The 25,630-nt window shown below is 42.7% G+C and overlaps 1 protein-coding gene across 2 annotated transcripts in view; it reads left to right on the top strand.

The window, feature by feature from the left end:
• Positions 1-25,630, top strand: part of LOC145396518 (inter-alpha-trypsin inhibitor heavy chain H3-like) — a 526,567-nt gene that overhangs the window by 476,710 nt on the left and 24,227 nt on the right. For both annotated transcript variants that reach the window (XM_080269891.1, XM_080269890.1), the window contains exons 17-18: positions 13,167-13,438; positions 13,691-13,854. In XM_080269891.1, the coding sequence (XP_080126017.1) occupies positions 13,167-13,438; positions 13,691-13,854 (436 nt within the window). The remainder of the gene's footprint in view (positions 1-13,166; positions 13,439-13,690; positions 13,855-25,630) is intronic.

Below are 25,630 nucleotides of genomic sequence, written 5' to 3'. Positions count from 1 at the left end.
TGCTTCCTTCCTCTTCTCTTTTAGTATTCCAAATTCCTCTTTATTTAAGCATTTTTTTATCTATACTTTTTAAAATTCCTCTTCTTCCATGAGTTTGTCTGTATTTTTTTAGTACTTCCTCCACAGTGTTCACACTCTTGAAGGTTACTTTCATGGGCCTTGACTTGTTTCTCTCATATTTCCCTAGCCTTTTTTGTTCCTCTGTGTCTTTATCACAGATTTCCTCTGATGCTTCCTTCAGTATGTTCATTATATTTGCCATCTCCTGTTTGTCTCTCGAAATTTTGTTTTTTATTGTCCTCATCTTATGGTACTTTCACTTAGAAAGGTAAGTTATACCTACAAGTTTGCATCTTGCTACCCGCCTATAGACGACGCCCAGGTGTTGATGCGATGTCAGCGGATTCTTGCACCACTTGAATGTATTCAATTAATTGGACAACACTTTTGCTTATACTTGCTCCTCTATATTAGAACATCATTTAGTTTAAATTAGTACAAAGCTTGACTCATATAAAGATACTAGTTAGGTGTGACCAGTTGTGGCCAAGGGTGGCCAGTGCAGAGTGAGGTGATATGCCTTCTGTATCTCTGATGCCTCAGAAGTGTGTGTGTGTGTGTGTGTGTGTGTGTGTGTGTATTTACCTAGTTGTGATATACAGGGAATGAGCTATGCTCGTGGGGCCCCATCTCCGTTTCTCAACCAGTCGAACTTTCCTTTAAACTCATTTAAGTTTTTGGGCTGGACGATCTCTTTGTCCATGCTATTCCACAGATCGGTGCATCTATGCAGAAAACTGTATTTCTTGATATCGTTCAAGCATCTTGTTCAGTTTCTTGCCATGTCCTCTTGTTGCTCCCCCATCCCATATAAACAGATCTTTTCTGTCAATTTTGTCTACCCCCATCATGGCCCTGAACACTGTAATCATGTCGCCTCTCTCTCTTCTTTCTTTTAGGGAAGACAGACCTAGGTTTCCTAGTCTTTCCTTGCATGATAGATCTGCCAGGCTAGGGATCATTTTGGTTGTTGCTCTTTCTTTTCTCTTGATCTTGTTTATGTGGGGACCACACCACTGCCACATATTCTAACCTGGGGCGGATCATAGCCACTATCAGTTTTTTCATCATCTCCTCATCCATGTTTTGAAATGCCATGCTTATTGTTGTCATGAGCTGATATGTCTCTCTGACGATCTTGGTAATGTGTTTTTGGGGTGACAAATTATCGTGGACTAGCACTCCCAGGTCTTTCTCTTCTCTCGCTCTTGTGATTGGTTCTTTTCCCATGGAGCAGTTCAGTGATGGCCTCTTTGCACTTTTACCTATTTCCAATATTTTGCATTTTTTTGCATTGAATTTCACTTCCCACACACGGCTGCAATCCTAAATCTTGTCCAGATCTTCCTGCAACATTTTATAGTCCTCATCAACTTCTACTTTCATGATCTTTGAATTGTCTGCAAACAAACTTGCATAACTGTTCATTCCATCCACCATATCGTTTACGTAAATTAGGAACATTACAGGCACCAGTACCAAGCCCTGCAGGACTCCACATGTTACTGCCCTCCACCCTGACATCCTGTTCATTATTACTGTCCTCATCTGTCAGTCTCATCCACTCCAAGAGGTTCCTCTTCAGTCCTCCTATGTGTTCCAATTTCCACATTAGTTGCTTATTGGGTACCTTGTCAAAGGCTTTCTCCTGATCTAAGTACAGTATTCACAATCCACCCATCTCTCTCTCTCCTGTAGCATGTCAATTGCCTTTGAGTAGATCAAAAAATTAGAGACACGTAACCTTCCACTTCTGAATCCAAGCCGACTTTCTGCCAAGATGTTCATCTCCTCCAGATATTTTCTCCACCTGTCTTTCAAGATTTTGCAACCATGCTGGTCAGGGACACTGGTCTATAATTCAGGGACTCTTCCTTATTCTCCCCTTTGTAAATTGGTACCACATTGGCCCTCTTCCATTCACAAGGCTCTTTCCTTTCTTCCAGAGAACACACAGTTAAACTGTGAATCTAATCCACAAGTTCTCTGCATTCCTTTAGTATCCAATTAGAGATCCTCTCAGGCCCTGGGGCCTTTCTTACATCTTGAGTTTCCAGTAATTTATACACTTCCTGCACCTCCACTTTTATATTTTTTAATGCTACATTTCTAGTCACTCCCTTCCCCTCCACAAAATCACTTTCTTTAGTGAAAACCGATTGGAAACTTGTGTTCATTATTTCAGCTTGCTTTACCACATCTTTATGAACCTCTCCTTCTACTTTCAGTTTGGTGATTCCTTCCTTGTGTTTCAGTTCGCCCTTGACAGACCTGTAAAACATGTTAGATTCCTCCTTACATTTGTCAGTTACAGTATACTTTTTTTCAAATTTAGTTTCTTCCTCTGTATGGATTCTTGTTTGTTCATTTATAGTTCTTTTGTATTCTTCCTTTGTTCTGTTGTTGCCTCTCTCCATTTGTTCCATGCCACATCCCTTTCTCCTATTGCTGTCATACACCTGTTGAACCAATCCTTTTTCCAGTTCTCTCTCCCACGTACTCTTGGCGCACATTTTTCCACACCCGAGTTGTAAAAGCCGAGAAAGTTATCCCACTAGTTTTGTGTCTCTCTTTTTTCTCTGAATTCTCTTCAGTCTGTCTCTTTCAAAAATTTCCTCAATCCTGTAAAGAGTACTTTACCAAAGTTGTATCTTCCATGCCTGTATAGCTCATCTCTTGGCACCACATTCCCTTCTATCATTTGGACCTCAGTCACAACATGATGACAATTTCTCATAGGACACAGATATTTCAGAGATTTAATTACATCATGTTCTTTGGTTAGCAGTAAATCTAGTCTTTCTGGTGTATCATCCCCTGAAAATCTTGTCTCATCTTTGACCCACTGGGTCATAACATTGTTCATTTCTGTACAGTCATTACTCGTTTTACGATGATTCGGTTTACGATAATTCGCTACAATGATAAGAGAAAAGTTCCACCCCAAAATTCGATTTACAATAAATTTCCCGCTATAACGATTTTGCCGTTGGAAAGCGCCAGGCACACGCAAGGTGACCATCGCTTGTCTCAGGCAAGATGGCGGCCCCGGCATGCAGCGCACTGTTATGGTTCAGGTCCCGCCACACCTTCAAAGCCCTGTCTTTTCAACTTGTTCATGTGTGCCCCCTCGTATCGTCACCTCTCAGCCAAACATCGTACTACAGTACTGTGGATTTGTGTGCCCAATGGTAAGGTCAGTGCCAGTGTAGGCTCCAGTGCTATGGTTGGTGCAGGTGTGGGTCCCTGTGCTAAGGTTGGTGCAGGTATGAGTCCCAGTGCTATGGTTGGTGCAGGTATGGGCTTGATTCCCCTCCCCCTGACCTGTTCCTGTCTGAGTCAGAGGCAGACCATTAGTGCCTGTAAGCACAGGCTCTCCCCCAGCCTCGGGGGGAACGACTTGGAGACGACTTGGACCAACACAGGAAGGAATGAAGGTGGGTTGTCATTTATGGTTCAGTCTTGGTTAGGTGACTTTGGGAAATTGAGTTGACCTAACCCCCCTTTTATAATGGGTTTCAATCTCCCGATTTACAATAAAATCGGTATACGATAAGGTACAACCTGACGTAACCCCATCGTAAAACAAGTAATGACTATTTAACAGTATACTGCCCCACGAACCTTCATTACCTCCTGAGTCCCACTCCTCGCAATTCACCTCTTTGCAAGTAAAGTCACCCACCAGGATTATATCTTTGCTTTTCTCTGTCCCTTTTTGTAGGTGTCTAACCATGTCTGACATCTGGCATTCAGCCCCATTCCATTCTCTTGTCTTAGGGGGGACATGTGCAACTGTGATGTCTCTCCTGTCTTTTCCTCTGGTTCCTAGTTTCATATTTACCTTCTCCCAGTTCCACATTATCCACATTTATGTTGTTCTTCACTGCTATCATCTCTCCTCCTCCAGTTGTTTTCTTTTCTATCTGTTCTCCATAGTTTGTATTTGCCATCTCCCACTTGGATACACACTGAGGTGGTTTGGCCACGTGGAGAGGATGGAGGGTGAAAGACTGACGAAGAGTGTGTATGTAAGTGAGGTGGAGGGGGGAAGAGGGAGGGGGATGCCGAGGATGAGATGGAGGGATGGGGTGGAGAGGTATATGAGAGAGGGGGGTGTGAGTTGGGAGCAGGGCAGTGAAATGGCGGGGGACAGGGCGACTTGGAGGCGATTTGTTTGTGGCCACCCCAAACGGGATTGAGGCGTCTGGCAATAGATAGATAGATAGATAGACACTTGGATATCAATATCCTCAGCTTGGTCTATACAACGCACACAATATCCGGATCATTTACCCTCAAGAAATCATTGATTTCTATCCCTAGCCAAGATTAAGCCACCTACGTTAGTATGCCACTTTCAGTTTTTAGTTTTTTTTTTTTAATTCTGTTCTTCTCCCTTCCTCTCTCCGTTGGTACCACTTCTTTGGTTTCTGATCCATAACTCTCCAATAGAACTCTGTCTTCTCTTCCTCCATTTTTTGTTTTTTTTTTCCATAGCATCCTTGACTAGCTTCTTATTCCATCTTCCTTATTTGCTTCTCTCCATATCCAAACATTCTTGAACCCCTCCTTGTTGACTAGTTTCCATGTCCTGTTAATGATCTCATTTACTGTGACCTGTGACCAAAACGTAATTATTAGTGGCCGCCCCCCTTCTTGTATATTCCCAGCCTAAACACCTCTTCAGTCACTTCTTGAGTTTTGTTGTCATCCTCCATAACTATTGATACTGTCTCTTTAGTCCTTCTCAGTTCTTCTCTTTCCCCTTCTGATCTTATTGACATAGGCTTTTCTCTCAGTCCTGAAATTATCACACATTTTTCATATCTGCTACGTCCCTGACTGAAGGTTCTTTACTTTTTAGTACCTTAACCACTTCTTTCTCCATGTTTTCCTGGTGTTCCTTTCTCTGCCATTCTAAAATCTCCTTTAGATTTATCCTTCCTTCTTCCTGAATTTTCTTCCACCTCTGTGGTCTTCCTTGATTTCCCTGGTGTGTTTTTCATGTATCCATGTTTTTAATCATACTTGTCAGGTTTTCTTTTCATCGTGTCCCTTCCCTCTTCCATCCTCTTATTTTTCCTCAAGCTGTTTTATTTCATTTGTGGCTGATTCATTGCTTAATTTTAACTCTATTGCCTCTTTCTCCCTTAATCAGCACTGCGTGAGCAGACCTCACTAACTCAGTTTTCAACATCTTAATCTCTGTCTCTTGTTATGGGGGCCATTCATGTAATTCTTTAATTACTGCCAATACCTGTTGTAATTCCCGTGCATTCCTCTTAGCCATTTTCTCCATACTGGCTACTCCATTTGATTCAGTTTAAGCTCCAGTTGCTCCAGTCTTCATTGGAGAATCCTATGAAATTGCTTTCATTGGATGTAAACAGTGGACTATTTCCGTCCGCCATAATGCAGTACATATGAAAATTTAAACTGCCACCCTGTTGTACTCCTATTTGACCGAATCTTCCAGCTTTTTTTTTTTTGTTTTTCACTAAATTCAGACGGGACCTCCACTGACGCACTCAGTTCACATAATCACAATAGGCAGGCCTCCTTGTCACCGCTGGTTAAGTGTTATTTCCACATGATTAGCACGGAGCTCCTCTGCTGTCGACGTCGTGTGTGTGTGTGTGTGTGTGTGTTTGATTGTTTCATTTTTAAAGGCTTTAACATGCGTGCTTGCATTAGCCTTGGTCAGTTAACCCCTTCTTTACTGACCCCTTCCCCCCAATGTAAACACTACGTTTACCCCCCATACCGACCTGATAGCTCCCCCTCCCATAGTGTGAGGGGTAGTGTATATTTTTTCCCATGTCGAAACTATTCACTCTTTGTGATTTGTTTGTATACTGATGATCACATAAACCCAGCATTATGTTGGTAAGAAAAAAAGATTATAAAATAAATTATGCAGTGTCACAACTGCCTGATGTGTATGAGCATGCTGCAGACTTTATCTGCAACATAATAAAGATGCTTCTTAGAAAGTAATTTTGTGCAGTCTGAGAAACATGCTTTGCTTAGGCCCCTAATTAAGAAACCTGGCCTTGATGTCGAGAGCATGACAACTTATCATCCCGTCTCTAACCTGTCTTTTTTATCCAAGATTATTGAGCGGGCCATACTCGATCAACTCTTACCACTACTGGAACACAACAGAGTTGTTCCTGTTGTTCAGTCAGCATACAGAAAATACCATTCAACTGAAACTGCACTAACAAGGATTCAGAGTGACTTGGTGGCAAACACTTGTAGTGGGATGTCCTCTCTCCTAGTTCTGTTGGATCTGTCTGCAGCTTTTGATACAGTAGATCATAAACTATTGTTGGATGATCTGTATTTTTATGGCGTTCGCGATAGTGCCCTTTTGCTCTTTAAGTCGTATCTGTCGGACAGATCTCAGAGAGTGGTTGTTGATTACGCTAGCTCTGATTCTGCTTCTCTTCTGTTTGGAGTCCCTCAATGACCAGTTTTGGGTCCAATTCTATTTGCTATCTACACAAGTAGTTTATTGTCTCTACTTGATGCTCATGATGTGTCCTGTCATTTTTATGCTGATGACACCCAGCTCTATGTTAAGATGTCAGATATCAACGATACTAAGACAAAGTTTGAATCTCTAATGTCTGATTTTAAGATTTGGATGGTTAAGAGGAAACTTAAGCTGAATGATGGTAAAACTGAGAACATCATCATCAGAGGAAACAGAAGAGGTGATGACACTGACAATGCCCTGGCTTTGAACATTAGCGTGTCACAGCTGCATCCAGTCAGTTCTGTTCGAAATCTGGGTGTTTATTTTAATTCTAAGTTAAATTACAAAGAACATATTAATCAGGTTGTAAGAGGGTGTAACTTGCATATCAGAAATCTGTACTCTGTGAGAAAATTCCTGAATAGACGGTGCCTCTTAACATTGGTCCATGCAGTGGTCTTGTCTCGTGTTGATTATTGTAATTCACTGTGGGTTGGTCTTCTAAATAATATACTAACAAAAGTTCAGTCTGTGTTGAACAGGGCGGCATGGCTTATCTTTGGTCTTCCCCCGAGAACCTCAACTACCCCGTTTCTGACTGAGTTGCATTGGTTACCAGTAAAGGCTAGAATTGAATTTAAACTGTGTCTTATTTCATTCAAGGTTCTTAAGTTTGGTGAACCGAAGTATCTTGCTGAATTGTTAAAACTCCCATCGACACGCCCGGGTGTGATGTTACGCAGTGAAGTTGATTCCTTGCGTCTTGATGAGCCAGGAGCCATTCACCAGTCATCTTTCTCTGATCATTCTTTTGCATATAGAGCCCCTAGATTATATAACTGATTTGCCATTGTCCATAAGACAGCTCTCTACTGTTGAATCCTTTAAGAGACAGCTGAAAGCCTTTCTTTTTTCAAAATGCTATGACCTGGAGAGAGGTACTATGACAGATGATTATAGGGTTTAATTATTGCCACTTTCATGTATATATGATGTAGCTTGTACTATATACAAGAAATGTCACAATTCTTGTCATTGTAAAAATAATGTATGTGTGTCGAGCGCTAGTGAATTCCCAAAAGGAAGAACTGGCGCTTTTGAGAAACAAAAGGCCAGATTATTATTATTATTATTATTATTATTATTATTATTATTATTATTATATGTTTACATATCTTATGCAGAAGTCCTGTTACCCAGGTAACTAGTGTACAAACTGGCTTGAAAAAAAGGTCCTGCACAGGTGGATGGCTTATTTATTTACCTTGTAAGCTGAGCATAAAGTGTGTGGACACACGTGATGGTGATGGCGACCTTGACCCACTTGTTGCCGAGAGTACAGCGTCACTAAGCTTGCTACTAATTTCCTCCTCCTCCTCACTCGCATCAACCTCGCTGTCATTTTCAGGATCACAGTCATCTACTGACACATCAGACACTGCTGCATCATCATCTGATCTATCTATCTATCTCTATATACCTAGGCTGCTTCCCCCAAGGAAAGGGAGGTAGCCGAGACAGGACGACTCACTCTCCATTTACTCATCCATTCAAACACATTCATTTGCATCTTAGCCCCAAAGGGGAGAACGGACAGATCCTCACCGCATCACACCGCACAAGGGTCAACTGCGCAATGCAATCAGTGACATCCACAGCAGGGCCCGACAGCAGAACTGGTTTACCCCTGCCACATCATAACAGACCCATCTAAATAAGTATCCTCATGAGGAATAAACTTGTCACTATCGGAATTTGACAGAGACGCCATGAGAGAAAAATATCCTGTACTCCCTCTCTCGTGGTCAAGTGCGTGGTAACTGACTCTCAGGCAGGCCAAGGGCTGTAAATTTTGCCGTATGTCAGCAGAAAATATAGTATGATATCTGTTGTAGAAATTATAAATAAAATAATGATTGGTCTAAAAGAGGCTGCATCACAGATGAGTGAGCAAGCCATTGGTGCCACTGCAGCTCAGTCATGATGTGTCTTATTATGTCAGAATTCGTCAGAATTTCGTCACAGTCCTTGTTGTTAAAACACAGAGCTGTTGCTAACACGAGGTTCTCAAAAACAGCCTTACTGGACTACCCTGAGGCCCATAAGCTGCCATTCATTAAAGGGTGTACCAGCGTACCACGATAGTGGTTCCAGTGTCTCACGGGTGTTTACAGGCGATGCATGGGGGTACATCAAAACACATTTTCGGTAAAGAAGGGGTTAATGGTGACTTAGTGCTGCTTTTTTTTTTTTTAATGTGTCCGACTCTGGGCAAAGGCTTCATAGTCTGCTCCCAAGGACCAGTAGTACCATACACTTCTACATGTCACCACTTCGGTGCTAACACCCACCGTCCATATTGAATACATGCTAGGGCTGTCTCATACAGGACTGGTGTATTGGTATTAGCGGGGGTATTTTTTATGACATGTCGGCAGGTCTTCTGGTAGATAAGTAAAGTCTGCTTTTACTAAATTCAAATCTTTAAACTGTTCCCTGCCTCAGTGGTGATTTGAACCTGGGTCCGGTAGGACTGCAGGCCACCTATCGACTGAGCCATCGCCTCTATGATATTCTCCCTATTAAGCCCCGTACCCCTTAGGTCACACTTTATGACCTCGTCCCAGGTCATTTTCAATCTGCCTCTCGCAACTGTACCTCCAGTGTTCACACTTCTCACCTGCACACTATAGTCATCCTCCTTTCCACAGGCCCGAACCATCTCAATCTGCCCATCCTTATCACAGCACCAAGACAATCCTTTTTATGTGTGTGTTTTAGAAAAGCTTATCAATTATGTTATTGTGATTGACCAAAAATTTGATTACTAACTCATCCATGTTGATATTTTTAGTTCTTGCTTGTTCACTTCCTAGTACACAGACCCCCAAATCATGGGTTGAGTGGGTGAGCATCTGGAGGAGCATCAGCGATTTGTAGGGGAGTGCATGCCTCTTCCCCCGTGGCTGTTTTACTGGGAGTAAGGATACCACAAAATTCACATAAAGAAAAGCAAATAAGAGAGGAAGGAACAGTGTAGTGTGACAGCTTGCTCGCCATGAAAGTTTGGTGTAGTGATAATCCATCTCCAGAGGTGTGGCCATGTGGCAGGAACTTCTCATGCGTTGTTTGTTTTTTTAGTGCAAGAAAGAAGGAACCAAAGGTCAGAAGCCCGCAAGATTGTTCCCTCCAAGAAAAAATAAATATAAGATAACTGAGAGCCAAATTCAAGAGCTGTTCATTTCAAGATGCCCTGACACTACGTTTGAAAAACTAGAGGTCATAGAAAGTAGAAAATACAGACAAAGGAAGACAGTTCCAGAGTTGACCCATTGTATACATGAAGGACTGGGAGTAATGGTTAACTCCTGCATTAGAGTTGGACAGAAAAGGGATGAGAGTTTGCTGCTAGATGAGTGCTATGTGCCCACTATAGTGGTGGAGGGATGCAAGCAGACAGTTAAGAGGAGCAGTGGCCATTGAAGTAGCGGCATAAAAGAGATAAAGATGCAGCAGAGCGGCAAAGAGGCAGAGATTGAAGGGAGCCATTAAGAGGAGGATTATTAAGGAGATGGAAAGCCTTTGACTCCACCTTGTTGAGAAGAGCTGTGTGTGAGGAGTCTCCCTGTACATGGGGGTTGTATTCTAGGCAAGGGTGAACAAGATCCTTGTATAAAGTCATCATCTGTGTAGGGGTAAATAAGGAATAGATTCAGCTTAGCACACCTAATCCCTTAAAAGCAGATTTTACAAGAGTGGTAATATGATCTTTCTAAGATAAACCATGAGAGAATGAAACCATAAGTACGATGAAAAGATACTTTGCAAATGATTTTGATGGGTCAAAAGATGTAAGAACTGAGTTTTTGATGCTTTAAAGACAACAAGATTGCTTTTACTCCAATCCGAGATATGAGCCAAGTCCGACATTAGGTGTGCCATATCCCCATCCCTTGTTTGTTTGAAGTACCTACTGAGATGGATGCTGCAAGAAGTGTTTGGAAAGGTGAAGGGAGGAGTCATCAGTGCATGAGTGGATAGTGTTAGATGTACAGCATATGTCATTGAAGAATAGAATGAAGAGAGTTGGTTAAAGGACAGAGCCGTGAGGAACACCATTATTGATAGCTCAAGGAGAAGAACAGTGGCCATCTACAACAGCAGCTGTTGAATGATTAGAAAGGAAGTTAGAGATGAAGGCACAGATAGAAGGATAGAAACCATAAGAGGACAGTTTGGAAATTAAAGATTAATGCCAGACTTGATTGAAAGCCTTTGAGATGTCAGGTGCAATGGCAAAACTTTCAGCAAAGTCCCAAAAGGAGGATGACCAAGAGGATGAAAGGAAGGTGAGAAGAATGCCAGTGGAACGTTCCAGGCAGAACCCATACTGACAAGCAGAAAGAGGGCTGTGATGGGAAAGGTGTTTTATTAATTTTATTTATTTTTTAAAGAATAGGTTTAAAACTTTAAAAATGCAGGCTGTTAAAATAATTGAACAACAGTTAGAGGGCTGGAAATAGTCACCCATCTTCAGGACAGGCTAAATGAGTGCAAACTTCCAGCAAGAAGGATAGGTTTACTTGGTCAGGGTGTAAGCAACGATGCACAGTTCTTGAGGACAACAGGAGAGACCCCATCAGGCCCATATGCTTTGTTAGTATTGAGGCTTGTAATGACAGAAAACACGTCAATTGATGAAATTCTAATAGCCATGAGGAAGTCAAGAAGTGGGGGAAGTGAATGAGAAACTGTGCTGGAATTATCTAGATGGAATTTGTGGAGAAAATCTCAGCAAAGAGTTCTGCTGTATCAGTAGAAGAAACAGATACAGAGCCATTAGAGCAGAAAAGAGGTGGGAAGGATGAAGAAGTTAAATTATTAGAAAGATTTTTGGCAAGGTTCCGGAAGTAGGGAGAAGAATTTGAGTCAAAGAGTTCAAAGCATATGTATGAAATTCTTTTTAGCAGAGCAATGGACAGATTTAGCATGATTCCGGGCAGAAACATAAGAGAGATGAGATTCCGGGGTGGAGTTGGCTCTGGTATCTTTTGTGGGCCTTCTCCTTGTTTTAGACTGCGTTACAATAAGTGTGATTAAACCTTTTTACATTAATCACAAGATAAGAGAAAGGAATGTATGCATCCATGCCTGAGAGAATAACCATTGTAATGTGCAAAGCACACTCAGTTGGCTCACAGTGATAGAAACAATAATCATTTCAGGGATAGTCAAAGAAGTTTTGCCTGAGGACCTCTCAATCAGCAGCTCCAAAATGCCACAACCTGCACTTTGTAGGAGGGTCTGCAAGCCTTAGTGCAGCAATAGAATAGGTTAAGATGATAAGGTTGTGATTAGAGGAGCCCAACAGAAAGAAAAGATTAACAGTGTAAGCAGTCAGATCAGTTGTAAGGAAAAGGTCAAGCATGTTGGAACTTTCTCCAAGGGGGTCAGGGATATGGATGGATCAGGGAAAGGAGGAAAGAGCCAAAGGTGGTGGTGAACACTGAAATCATTTGAATGCAGCCATTCAACTAAAACTTTAGGAGAGGGTTCTCTAACTTAAGTTCTTCAGCCCCATTAAATGTTGACTGTTAGTTATAAAACTGGTAAAATCTTTCCTCTGTAGGAGTGTCTACTGAACAAAAACAAAGATAAAAAACATTAAAAAAAATTACATGTTCATACCTGATGGTAATAGTGTCACTGGGGCAAAGCTGCCATGGGGATCCCAACCAAACAGGCTTGAATGCTATAGTTAAACCATTAAGTTGGCATAATTGGACAATTCAGGAATTAAACGCTGCTTTCAAAATGAAGGAGAGTATAGTAGTCATCTGTCACCCTTATTTCCTGGATGCATTTACAACTCTGGTAATAAATAGGTTTTGATGTATTGCAAATATTTATGTTCCAGCTTTATGGTATCTTAATAGATCAAAGACTGTTTGGATTTAGTAACAACGTTGCTGTGGCACAGTGTGTCCGGTAGCCTATCTGCATTTTCTTCTGCAGACATTTTTTCACAGCAGTTTATGAATATATCAGTTATGTTCCTTCACACGTCCAATGTCAGTACACTGAATATTGTACTGGCATCAGTCACTAGAATAGGATTGTGCAAGTCATGTTAGATCACAATGGTATATGAGTTTAGCAGATGCAAGAGAATCCTGTATACACTACAGTAGAATTTCTGTTTATCCAAATGGGACTGTTCATGCCTTATGAAATTCATATTTTCCACACACCTGGTCTCACAACACCCAGTAATAAAATTCTGGTACATGTTATGATCACAGTCCCTCTAGATATATATCCTACAGCTTCACATGATAGTACAAAAACAAATGAATAGACATACTTTAAATGAAGAGTAATTTGGGGCTTACCTAAAGTTGCATGGTTACGCTTTGCAGTTGCTGTTATAATTAGCTACTTTATGGGCTAACAGAACATATACTGTATATTGTTGGAGGAAAAGTGTTGTACAGTATCTGTAGAACATAAAATAGTTTTTTCTTTATTAATTCTATACATTTTTCCACTTTGCGTATTAAAAAGAAAGTTACTGACTGATTCATATTCAAAATAATTTTTTTTCTTATATATATACCTTCAGGTTCAGTCCATCACTAAGTCTCTTTGGCCATACTACAAGAGAAGTGGGAGAAGATACAAATACAGAGAAGACAGGAGTATAAAGAGGAAGAAAGGTCGACGTACAAAGAAACAAATGATTAATAACTTAACTCACAAATTTAGCAAAAATAGCAGCAGTTATAACAAGTACAATGCCCCTCACAACCCTTCTGCCACCCAGAGAGTTGAAGTTGATGACGACATTTATAACTGTCATCGAAGCACCACTTGGAGAGAGGGCATTAGTCTGATGTGAGTTCATTATGTTTTACAGTAACAGCAAATCAGTATTTTATTTACATATGTTTTAGCTCAGCAGTGCATATGAAACACATGGATATTGGAGGTGATGCTTTTAGTGCTAGTTTACCACCCACTTCTCTTGAGTTGATATGAAATCTTAGCTGTAGATTAATTGCATGATGACATAGTCAAGATATTTCTAAATGGATTTATTACACTTAGATATGATTAGATATTCCTGACACTGCTTTATCCTCACAGCTATGGTGACTTGATGATAGTAATGAGCAGCAGGAAACACCTCCAGCTAACACTTGGGGATGGCCTAGCTGACCTGAGAGTTGTTCTTTCAGGAAACCGACGCTATTTGGGATTCCATATGAAGCGGCAGCAGATTTTGTCATCAGAGACCCAAGGAATCATAGGTAGGATCTTGATGGTAGAGGTTTCAAAGATGTCAGTTATACCATTAATCCCCACTCCCCACCTCCTGCTTCTTGTCAGTTATACCATTAATCCTCACCCCCGTCTCCTCCTCCTCGTCAGTTATACCATTAATCCCCACCCCCCACCTTCTTCTCCTCCTCCTCCTCCTCAGTTATACTATTAATCCCCCACCCTCCACCCCCCACCTCCTCCTCCTCATCAGTTATACTGTTAATCCCCACCCCCCATCTCTTCCTCCTCCTCATCAGTTATACTATTAATCTCCATCCCCCACCCCCCACCTCCTCCTCCTCCTCCTTCTTCTCCTCCTCCTCCTCCTCCTCCTTCTTCTCCTCCTCCTCCTCCTCCTCCTCCTCCTCCATGGATAAAATTTTGGAGATTTGCATTGAGCCATAGGGAAAATGTGACCCCTTCAAAAGCCACCACTACCATTCAGATGTTAATACAATATACATCACATTGATTATGGAAATGTACTTATATAACCTTGTATAAGTAAACTCCTGATACATGCAGCACATTCATCATATCCTGATAGCTTTGCATATCAAACAAACTTCCTCAATGCTGCTATGTAACTACTGTGAGTGTGAACCAATTGTACTTCTTCTAGGCACCACAATAATCACTGGACATTTTGAAGTAATGTACTGTACTCTGTTCATTTAAACTAGGCATAAAATTGCCATCGTTCTATCTTGAATGCTTAGATGTAAGTGATAAACTCTAGAATAGAATGGCGGTTCTGAAGGCATGCTGTAGAAAAGATTTAGGGCTGTAGTGTTGTCCTATTTTGATACTGAACTGTGGTGAAACAAGTTGCAAATGGACAAAAATCTTTGCCAAGTTAAAGTGATTGAATTATAGTTTAACATAACTTGCACGAAACAGAGAATACTTCACATTATAATTTAAATTAATGCAGTCTACATTGTATAGATACAATAATAAAGTAGATTTATTGATCTGTTTCATATGTATGTCTTAGCAAAGCTTAATTCTTCTATTATTGTAATTGACCAAAAACTTGCTTCAATACTCATCAGTGTTGATACCTGGATTTTCATTTTTTGCTTGTTCAGTTCATTTCACAGTACAGGTACCTGGGTACGTGCACTTTTTCTTATAACAAAATGTACTTTTTATATGTAGTTCACGAACTGCCATGAAAATGACATGAAACACTTAACAGTTACCACACAACTCTATAAGTACAGTACTTTTACTATATTCATTTATTAGGTATTTCGTGATTTGTTGTCCCTGAGCAGAAATATCCCACATAAAATAATAAGGAGGAAATGCCCAAAAAATAACTATTAAGCTAATTACAGTTAAGTAAGGGAGTTGTAACATGAGTACAGTAGAGATTCATTACCAGATACCCCAGAATTGACCCTTTGGGAGGATATTTTTACCTACCCCAAAGCCAAACCACCCTAAATAAGGTTCATAGCTTTTAAAACAACAAAACAACTCTGTGATTATTCGTCCATACACCTTTCCTGCAGTAATCAGATTTGAACCATATCTATCTATCTATCTATCTATCTATTTATCTATATATATATATATATATATATGAAAAGATTAGTAAGAGAGAGTAAGAAGAGAGTGGATGAAGAATTTAGAAGGAATTTGAGTGTAAAGTGGAGGGACTGTAAGAAAATATTCTGGAAAGAGGTGAAGAGAGTAAGACAGGGTGGAAGTGAAGTTAGCAGGTGAGTGAAAGATAAAAATGGTAGATTACTAGTGGAGAAGGGAGAAAAAGTGAGCAGATGGAGAGAACACTTTAAGGAATTGTTGAACATACAGGATGGAAGTAATGCGAGTATTAATGGCTGGGGAATGGCTGGGAGAAGGAGGGAGGTGAGAAGACAGGAAGAAATCAGTAGGATAGAAGTTGTGGAAGCAATGAAGAAAGTTAAATCGGGGAAAGCCCCAGGAATTGATGGAGTGTGTGGTGAAATGCTGAAGCATGGGGGAGAGATAGTAGTAGAATGGATCTGGATGTGCAGCTTGGCCTGGGAAGAAGGTAGAGTCCCAGAGGATTTGAAGTCAAGTATAATTATTCCCTTGTACAAAGGAAAAGGGGAAAAAAAAGTATGTGGTAATCATAGGGGCATTTGTCTTCTTAGTATAATAGGAAAAGTGTACGGTAGGATACTTATTGACAGAGTAAGAGAAAGAACAGAGGAATTAGTTGGAGAAGAACAGGGAGGCTTTAGGAAGGGAAGAGGTTGTGTAGATCAGATATTCATTCTTAGATCTTTAGTGGAAAAGTTTCTAGAGAAGGGAAAGAAGTTGTATGTGGCTTTCTTGGATTTGGAGAAAGCATATGACAGGGTGGATAGACAAGGATTGTGGAAAGTATTAAGAATATATGGAGTAGATGGGAAGTTGTTAAATGCTGTGAGGAGTATGTATGATGGTGCGAAGGATGCAGTGCATGTGGATGGTGAACTGAGTGAATTTTTCTCTTTGAAGGTTGGGTTGAAACAGGGATGTGTCATGTCTCCATGGTTGTTCAATCTGTACATGGATGGGGTTATAAAAGAGGTATAAGGTTGGGTGGTGGATGTTGGAGTGGCCCTGGTGAGAGAGGGTAGTGTTTGGAAACTCCCTGTACTGTTGTTTGCAGATGATCCTGTGTTGTTGAGTGAAGACGAAGGGGAGCTGCAAGGCTTGGTGGATGAGTTTGGGAGAATGTGTAAGAAATGGAATCTAAAGGTGAAAGTAGGGAAGAGTAAAGTGATGGTCTTTGGAGAGATGAAGTCAGTGAATGTACAGCAAGGTTGGATGGTGAGGAATTGGAAAATGTGAGTACGTTTAAGATCTTGGGTAGTGTGATAAGTAAGGATGGAGGTTTGGAGGGTGAAGTGCTTGAAACGGTACAGCAGGGAAGAAAGGTTGCTGGTTCCTTGAAAGTAGTGATAGGAAACAAGGAAGTGAGCATGGAAGTGAAAAAGTTACTACATGACACTATTGTGATACCAACTCTAACGTATGGAAGTGAAGCTTGGACGTTGTTGGAAAGACACAAGTCAAGAGTGAGAGCAGTGGAAATGAGTTATTTAAGAGGAGCCTGTGGAGTCACATGGAGAGACAGGCTGACAAATGAGGATATAAAGGAGCGTTGTGGTGTGGATGTGGATGTGATAGGAAGTGCTAGGTGGAATACACTGAGGTGGTTTGGCCATGTAGAGAGGATGGAGGGTGAAAGACTGATGAAGAGAGTGTATGTGAGTGAGGTGGAGGGGGGAGAGGGAGGGGGAGGCCAAGGATGAGATTGAGGGATGGGATGGATAGGTATATGAGAGAGAGGGGCGTGAGTTGGGAGCGGGGCAGTGAAATGGCGGGGGACAGGACGACGTGGGGGCGATTCGTTTGTGGCCACCCAGAATGGGATTGAGGCGTCTGGCAATAGATAGATAGATATATATTTATATACAGTGAGTCCTCGAAGTACGAAAACCCGAAGTACGAATTTTCAATGGTAGGAAATCGATAAATATAGGAAAATTTCCACAGTACGAAAATATCTGTCTCGACGATACGAAAATCGATACTCGATACGAAAGGAAATGCAGAGATAGCCCGATTATCCAGACTATATGATGTGAAGAAGTGCCTGAATAATCTGAAATCACGATTAATCTGGCGGAAACAAAACATAAAAGTAATCACTCTAATATCCGGACGCCCAATATCCGAAAATCCCCACTACCCGGACATAATCGTCCTGGGATCCAATATTCCCAAAATGGTCCGGGAAACCCCCCCCCCCAAAAAAAAAAAAAAAAAAAAAAAAAAAAAAAAAAAAAAAAATCCCGCCCATAATTTGAACTTGCCGCGCGTGGCGCAGGAGAGCATTGTTGTGGTGCATCATTCCTCCGATGTCCAAGAGTGCCGCTGCATCCTCCCCACTTTCTGCCTCTCTCTCGCCCCGAATGCACGCTCGTCATTATGGCTGCCCACGTGATTGCTTTTGTGGTGGTGCCTTACCTGCTGCAGGGACTCCTGCTGCTCTCGGGCCTCCTCTTAGTGTGTGTGATGATGGCCCCGCCACCTGAGAAAAGGAAGAGAGTGGTGTTGACTCTGGAGAAGAAACGGGAGATATTGGAGAAAGTAGATGCGGGGTGGTCTTCTTCCCGCATTCTCCGTGAGTTTAACCTGGCCTGGTCTACTTTGTTCGATATTAAGAGATCCCGAGACAAACTCATGCAGTACACGGCTGACTTCTCGTCAAGAAGCAAATGCAATGTGGAGAGGAAGGTTATGTTTACTCCCAAGTTTGCAGAAATCGACCAATCCACGTTGATTTGGTATCAACAACAACATGCTGCTGGTGTGATGGTACGTGGAACAGAGCTGAAGGCTGCTGCTGAGAAGTTCGCCAGGCTTCACGACGCCCTAGACTTCAAGGCATCCGAGGGTTGGCTCTTTGCGTTCAAGTTACGGCATGGCCTCACCAACCGTAAAGCACATGGCGAAGCATTGGACGCTAACGAGGATGGAGTTGACGAGTTTCAGCACAAGGTGAAGGGCTTGATCGACAGGGAGGGCCTCACTCTCGGTCAAGTCTACAACGCAGACGAAACTGGCCTATTCTATCGCTCGCTGCCAACGAACACTCTAGCCGAGGAGACGGAGAAGCGTGTACCTGGCCGCAAGCTCTCCAAGGAACAGATATCTGCTTTGTGTTGTGCCAAAACAGTGTGTTGTGTTAAGGATTTACAGTTGTGAGAGAAAAGACTCAGTTGAAAAAAAATTTAACGTAAATAGACTTGTTTGTTTTGGCTTTGGAAAATTATAAGAATGGGAAAAGTTACAGTGCAACACTTAGTAAATACAGTGGAGCATTAGTTAGACAAGAGTGCACACTGTGAAGAGAATGGACTTCTGTGTGCGATTGACTAAGTTCAGTGCAAGACTTCAGGAACAGTGTACTGCAAGTGCTTCAGGAAATCCTTCTTACTGTCAGAGTCCGAGAGGAGGCGGTTATTCACCAAGGTGGCCATGGACTTGCTGTAAGTAGGCAGAATGTTTCATACTGTACTTTTTTCCATATTATACTTACCTCATTTCACTCTTTAATGTCCTTTATTGGTGTGAATAGGGTGTTAGGAGCTATGCATGTGCAGTAGGAAGGTATTTTTCTGAGTTAGGCTAGGTTAGGGTCCATAAGTACCAGTCCAGGAGCCAGTCACCAGAAGGTTTATTATTGTATGAGGCTACTTCTAAACCCTCATTTTATGTTGCTTTTGCATTTATTTCAGTCATTTATGTGCCTTATTGGTGTGATTTGGGTGTTAAATAGGTGCTATGCATGTCCAGAGGGAGTTGTATAAGTGTTTCTCTGAGTTAGGGTCCATAAGTACAAGTCCATAAGCTGGGGCCCAATATCCAGACAGAACCAATATCCGGACCTACCTTTGGCTCTATTACGTCGGATATTGGAGTGATTACTGTTAGATTGATTTATTTACCGGTAAATGTACAATGAAAGACACAACTATCTTCCCAGTTCAGTGTGAAGAAAATTTACACCAGGCGAAATTCGATGAAAACCCTGTTTCTACTAGTGCATGTTTCAAATGGTTCGATTTTTTCACGCTATATTCGTCAGACTTGGGAAAGATATTTATGTCTTTCATTGTACACTTGAAGCAGCAGAAAGACCATACCAATTAAGTCATAATCCTCCAGCTTGTTTCTGTAATTTTCTGACAACTTTCAGTTTGGCAAATTACTTTTTCTTGCTGAAAAATTTCCTCCCTGATGTTATCGTCATTTTCCCTTACGATCATTTCCAGCGCAGTGGAAGAAACTCAGTGTGCTCAAAGGTGGATATCGTTTCCCAATTTCCCAACTGGAGGTTAGGTTAGGTTAAAATTATTAGGTACAGATAAGCTCGGTTAGGCCAGGTTTAGTTAAACGCTTAGGGAAGAACAGGCCTTTCCGCCATTATGTTAACGAAATAAACAAGAGTTGTCACACCAGGACAGCAAAAAATGACGGGGAAACAGATTTAATGAGAAACATTTACTATATTTACCAACCCAGAAATAATCTGAAAAATATAACAGACTATCAGGAAGAACTGATTTGGGAAGGTGCTTTTACTGCTTAAAGTAAAACATATGTTTAGCCCCCTCAGTGGCTGTGGGTTCAGATATTTACGTGCTCCTGTGGTCGGCCTTGGGACCATTTTTTCAAAGTTCTAAAATCAATTTCTTTTTCTTACATATGTGAAAAGACTCATCTTGCACACCTGGCTTCCCCCCCCCCCCCAAACCCTTCCTGTGATTTGCTATGATTCGTGTAAGAATTAATAAAATTAGGATGCGTGTTACATCAGCATGTATACATCGGCCAAAAACATCTGGGACAAAGTGAACTGTGAATGCCAGACTGCTTGAGGTGGTAGAGTAGGGTCATGTAAACACACCAGTGACCCTCATTCCCTTCCCATAATTGCTATCGGTTTTTTATAGCTCACCCTAACTCAACGTCACTGACACCAGTACGGTAAGGCGTTGTTCAGGGCCAGCAGCTATGAAAGCGATAATGGAATACATTGTTGTTTGTATCAGTCCTCTCTCTTTCTCACATACACATAAGAACAAACAAAAGAATGAGCAGTAAATGTACACTAACTCTCAGGAGCAGAAATAACTGCTCAGTCGGTCCGAAATATATAGGAAAGAGTGATACCGAACGAAGAATGTGGAACTGAATGCTAACCTACGAGAACATGTGGGACGAAAGAGTAATTTTTTTCTGATTAGCAAACATTTTTGTTCCATATCATCTCTTAAAATAGTAAAACCCATAATCTTTTGTGTAAGCATACAGCCTAAAGACATTACCAATTCAGTTCATATTCCTCTAGTTTGTCTTCTTTACTTTTCTGACTGTTTTGAGGGTGGTAAATTATGTTCTCTTGCTGAAAGAAACTTACTCAAAATTAGGACTCATGTAACATAAGCATGTTAAACATCGGCGAATACATCTGGAGTGAAGAGAACACCTGACTGATGGGATGATAGAGTAGGATCATGTACACACACCAGTGACCTTCGTTCCCTTCCCGTAATTGTTCACAGTTTTTTATAATGCCCTAACTCAACATCATTGACACCGAAACAGTGAAGTGTTGTTCAAGGCCGGCAGCTATGAAGGGTTTAATGGAATACTGTATGAAAAGTTCAAAATAGGCGCGATGCATAGCGCTGCACTCGCTTGCCGAGAGAAAATGAACTAACCCCTTTCTGGTAAACAAATTTTTGCGTGCTTCTCAGTTGAGTCCACGTCCCTCCTCTCCTCACAGCCTCGCTGTTCGTGAGTATATTTTTGCAGTCCTTCACCTTTTCGTATTGTTTCGCCATGCCTCCCAAGCGCCCTGCATCATCTCCAGCATTGGGGGAGCCCTCTGCAAAGAAGCAGCAGCACTGTACTCTAATTCTGGAAAGGAAATTGGAAATTATAAGACCCCATGAGGAGGGGCAGGGAGTCTCGGAGATTGGGCGTGCTTTAGGCCTTGCTGTTTCCACCATTGGGACTCTGATGAAGAAAATGGAGATGTACAAGAATATGGCCACCTCCTTCTCTACAATTGTATACAGGTATTGCTTACTTCTTAATGGGGGGTGGTGAAGTGTAGGTGGAGGTCAGAGGGGGTCCTGGGACACATCCCCCCATTTATGTGTATATTTCAATGAGGAAAATCGTTCCGATATACAAAATTTCGAATTACAAAAGTTTTTTTTTTTGGTCCCTATCCCTTTCGTATATCAAGGACTCACTGTATGTATGTGTATATATATATATATATATATATATATATATTTTTTTACATATCTGTTGCCAGATGCCTCAATCCCGTATGGGGTGGCCACAAACATATCGCCTCCCTGTTGCCCTGTCCCCCGCCATTTCATTACCCTGCTACCAGCTCACACCCTCCTCTCTCATATACCTCTCCACTTTGTCCCTCCATCTCATCCTTGGCCTCCCCCTCCCTCTCCTCCCATCCACCTCACTCACATACACTCTCCTCATCAGTCTCTCACTTTCCATCCTCTCCACATGGCCATACCACCTCAGTATATATATATATATATATGTATTTAACCCATTGGATCCCAGGGATGCTGGGCAAGGCATGGCACTGGGTGGGTACTAAGCGTACCGCCCTCTGCCTATCGTCTCGTAGTCACGAAGCTCATAGGTCCCTACCCGGGGGTTCCCTACTTTATAGAGACTTGAAAAATCCCAGTTCTGTCCAATATTCCGGACACCGGGCTCCAATGGGTTAAAGAGACTGATGGGTTTGCCAGTCATTAACCCCTAAAACGCGGATCGTCACATTTGCGACGGTTGGCCCAAAGGACAGAACGGCGGATCGTCGCGTTTGCGATTCGAGTTAATTTTGAATAACCGCGGGCAAGCAGGCTCCAGCTGGTATTGTCTATCAGTACCGCCACCCGTGAGCTACGTTTAGCACACTTGACCTTTGTACTACTGACCTCGGTTGTTGCCACGTATCATTTTTTTTACCCACCCACGCACCGATGCGCGGCCCTCCCTCGTCGTGCGATATGGCAACGTGCGGACGGCTCATACGTGTCAATCTGCGCCGTCATCTCCCAAGCACTTTCTGCTATTGGGAAACGCTTGTTTCCCCAGTTGTCACACTGTGATATTTTCGCGCGGTTTGCCCCTGATTAGCGTCGGTCCACGCGAATCTTCCACGGTGACACCATGTCCAACTCGAGCTCTTCCGAGTCTGTGCCTTCCAGCCCTCCGAAAAAGGGTTTTGTGACCTCAACCCCCTTCAAAACCTTACCAGGAACTACTAAGGGCCTCAGTGACTCTGCAATAGCCAGTGAACTATTGAAAGCCTCGATGGACTATGGCAGTGACGTCGGTGTGTGGTCAAGCCTGGCAGAATCTGACACACAATCAAGTGCAGAGTCTGGGCCAGAAGTGACTGTTTCTGTGCCTGAAGTGAGTGTGTCAGTGCCTAGCACCTCAGCAGGGAAGGCTCCTGTGAGAAGGGGCCTTGAATATGGGAAGGGGGCAAAGCGAAAAAGGAGTGGTGACCCCAGCTCACTGCCATTGTCCCCTACGCCACATCACGCCACCGCCAGCCCACCACGTACTCCCAGCCCCATTCTCTCGTCCTCCTCTTCTGCTGCCCTGTCTCCTGAGTCGTCTGAGTCGCCTTCACCACCTCGAAAGGGAAGTAGACGTTCTACTTTACGTACTAGAGGTTTTCGTAGGCCAAGTGTTCGTGTTGGTAGAGCTAGAACTTTGTCCCCTAGTGTAAGGCTAGCTCGTAAGGAAACTCGCATTAGGCAACTCGGCAGTCACGCCACTGCGAGTGACCTTGAACCCTCAGATAATGTCCCCACCACAACACCAACACGACCTAGGATAGCCTCTGCCTCACGTACTGTCTCACCGCCTGCCTCACCCACTCCCACACGACCTGCCTCACCCCCCGCCGCCCCCAGCACCTCCCAGCCTAGGCAGGGCACTCTGGATGCCTTCGTGTGGTCAGAGGGATCAGATTTTGTGCCGGAGGATCTGCCCTTTGATGACAGTGGGTGTGGAGTTCAGGCTGACTTCCCTGTCGACGAGGATGGTGAATGCTTGGACTACCCGTTGGCCTTCCTTGACAACGAGGTAATGGAGCAGATTTGTACCGAGACAAACAGGTACGAGGGGCAATCTGCTGCAGTTCGCGAAGGAGAAGGTGAGGCGGCCACGCCATCCACGTCGCGGATGGCAGCATGGGTGCCTCTAACGATCCGGGAACTTTTTGTATTTATTGGGTTGATGTTATTGATGCCCGACAATTGGAAACACAAGCTGGAAGAATACTGGAGTTCCGACGATCTGTGCCCAACACCAATTTTCAATAAATACATGAGCCGCGATCGTTTTAGGCAGCTCATGACTTACCTTCACTTCGCGAACAATGATGAGCCTTCCCAAACTGACCCATTATGGAAAGTGAAGGGAATCCTGAACTTGATCAAGGATAAATTTACGAGGTTCCTGCGCCCTTTCAAGAAAGTGGTGATTGACGAGTCCTTGGTTTTGTTCAGGGGCCGTCTTCGGTTTGTGCAGTACATTCCAAGCAAACGGCACCGCTTTGGAATCAAGTTTTTCGTGCTGTGCGACTGCAAGACGGGGTTCATCTTAGACTTCGTCATTTACACCGCCAGCAATGTCGATTTGGACAAGACTGACCCCCTTGGATTCTCTGGTTCTGTGGTGAAAGTGCTTTTGGAAAAGTACTTTGGCGAGAATCATGTCCTGTATACGGACAATTACTATACAGCTCCTAAACTCGCCAAGTACCTTTCTGAACACGGCGTTGGATCCTGTGGCACTGTCAGAAGCAATAGGGCACACTACCCTGCCTTCCCCGAGGCTGAAAAGTCAAAGCGGGGAGACGTGCACCTGAAGAAATCTGACAAGATGCTTGTGATCAGGTGGCATGATAAGACAGTCGTGAATATTCTCACCACAGTACACAAGGAGGAAATGCTGGCAACAGGGAAGGTCGACAGAAGGACTGGCGAGCCTGTGATGAAGCCTGATGCTGTCATTGACTACAACGTCAATATGCGGCTGGTGGACAAGTCTGATATGATGATCGGAGAGATTGACTGCCTGAGGAAAAAACGTCGTTGGTACAGGAAGGTGTTCTTGCACTTGATTGATATGTGCATGTTGAATGCCTTCATCCTGTATAAAATCAAGAACAGGAAGCCAGCAAACTACTCTCTCCGAAGATTTTCCAAGACTTGTGTCTACCAGCTGCTTCAGCGTTATGGCCAGGTACTTTCAACAGGTCCCAAACGCCACCCTCAGACACCTCCAGACCGCCTACAGTGTCAGACCTACCTTCAGCGATACCGCCTGGAGCCACTGCCTGCCACTGCCAAGAGGGGAAAAGCACTGAGGAGGTGTCATGTGTGCAGCCACACTACCAGGCAGGACAGAACCTTTAGGCGCACCTCCTTGCAGTGCAAAGAGTGCAAAGTTCCCCTCTGTGCTTACCCGTGTTTCTTTGACTACCACAGCCTGACTAGATTTTGAAAATAAGGGTAAGATTCTTTGAAATAATACTGAGAGTGACAGTGATACTAGTGTTTAGTTTTCTTTTACATGCTGACAGTGACAGCCTGATGAGTGTAAATTAGTGTATGTACTTGTAAAAGCACTGACAGTGACAGTGTTTTTTGGTGTAAATAATTGTACATAGTAATAATATAAGTATTGCGAGTGACAGTCACTCCAGTGTAAGAAGATGAAAGCATATGTTCCTATTCTATGTTCTGACAGTGACAGTTTGTTGTGTAGAAAATATTATTTATATAACAATGGACAGTGACACTGATGAATAAGGCAAAAAACGGACAGCTACAGTGAAAGTGAGCGATAGAAATGAAGTGCGAGTGGCCGACCGGAGTGAGAATAAAGTGCCTGCCGTAAGGCTGAATAAACTCGCGCCGCGGTGGTCTTCCTCAGTCCAGATCCACAATACTGGCAGTGACAGTGATTTTTATGGCCGTAATAGTGACAAGCGAACGTTTGCGAAGTACTATGATGGAAAATAATGTAGTATACATGTTTTTTGCCGTGAAAAGGCAAATGTGACAATAGTGACGGGAAGATCGCCACCGCGCTGCATGTCGGCCGTGCGCTTCGTTCATTTTAGCCTTATTTTCAGTG

The sequence above is a fragment of the Coenobita brevimanus genome, chromosome 38, assembly GCF_032717465.1.
Source record: "Coenobita brevimanus isolate Jiangsu-jjx chromosome 38, ASM3271746v2, whole genome shotgun sequence".
Classification (NCBI taxonomy): Eukaryota; Metazoa; Arthropoda; class Malacostraca; order Decapoda; family Coenobitidae; genus Coenobita; species Coenobita brevimanus.
Note: the sequence above shows the minus strand (reverse complement) of the source record. Positions and strands in the feature narration are given on the sequence as shown.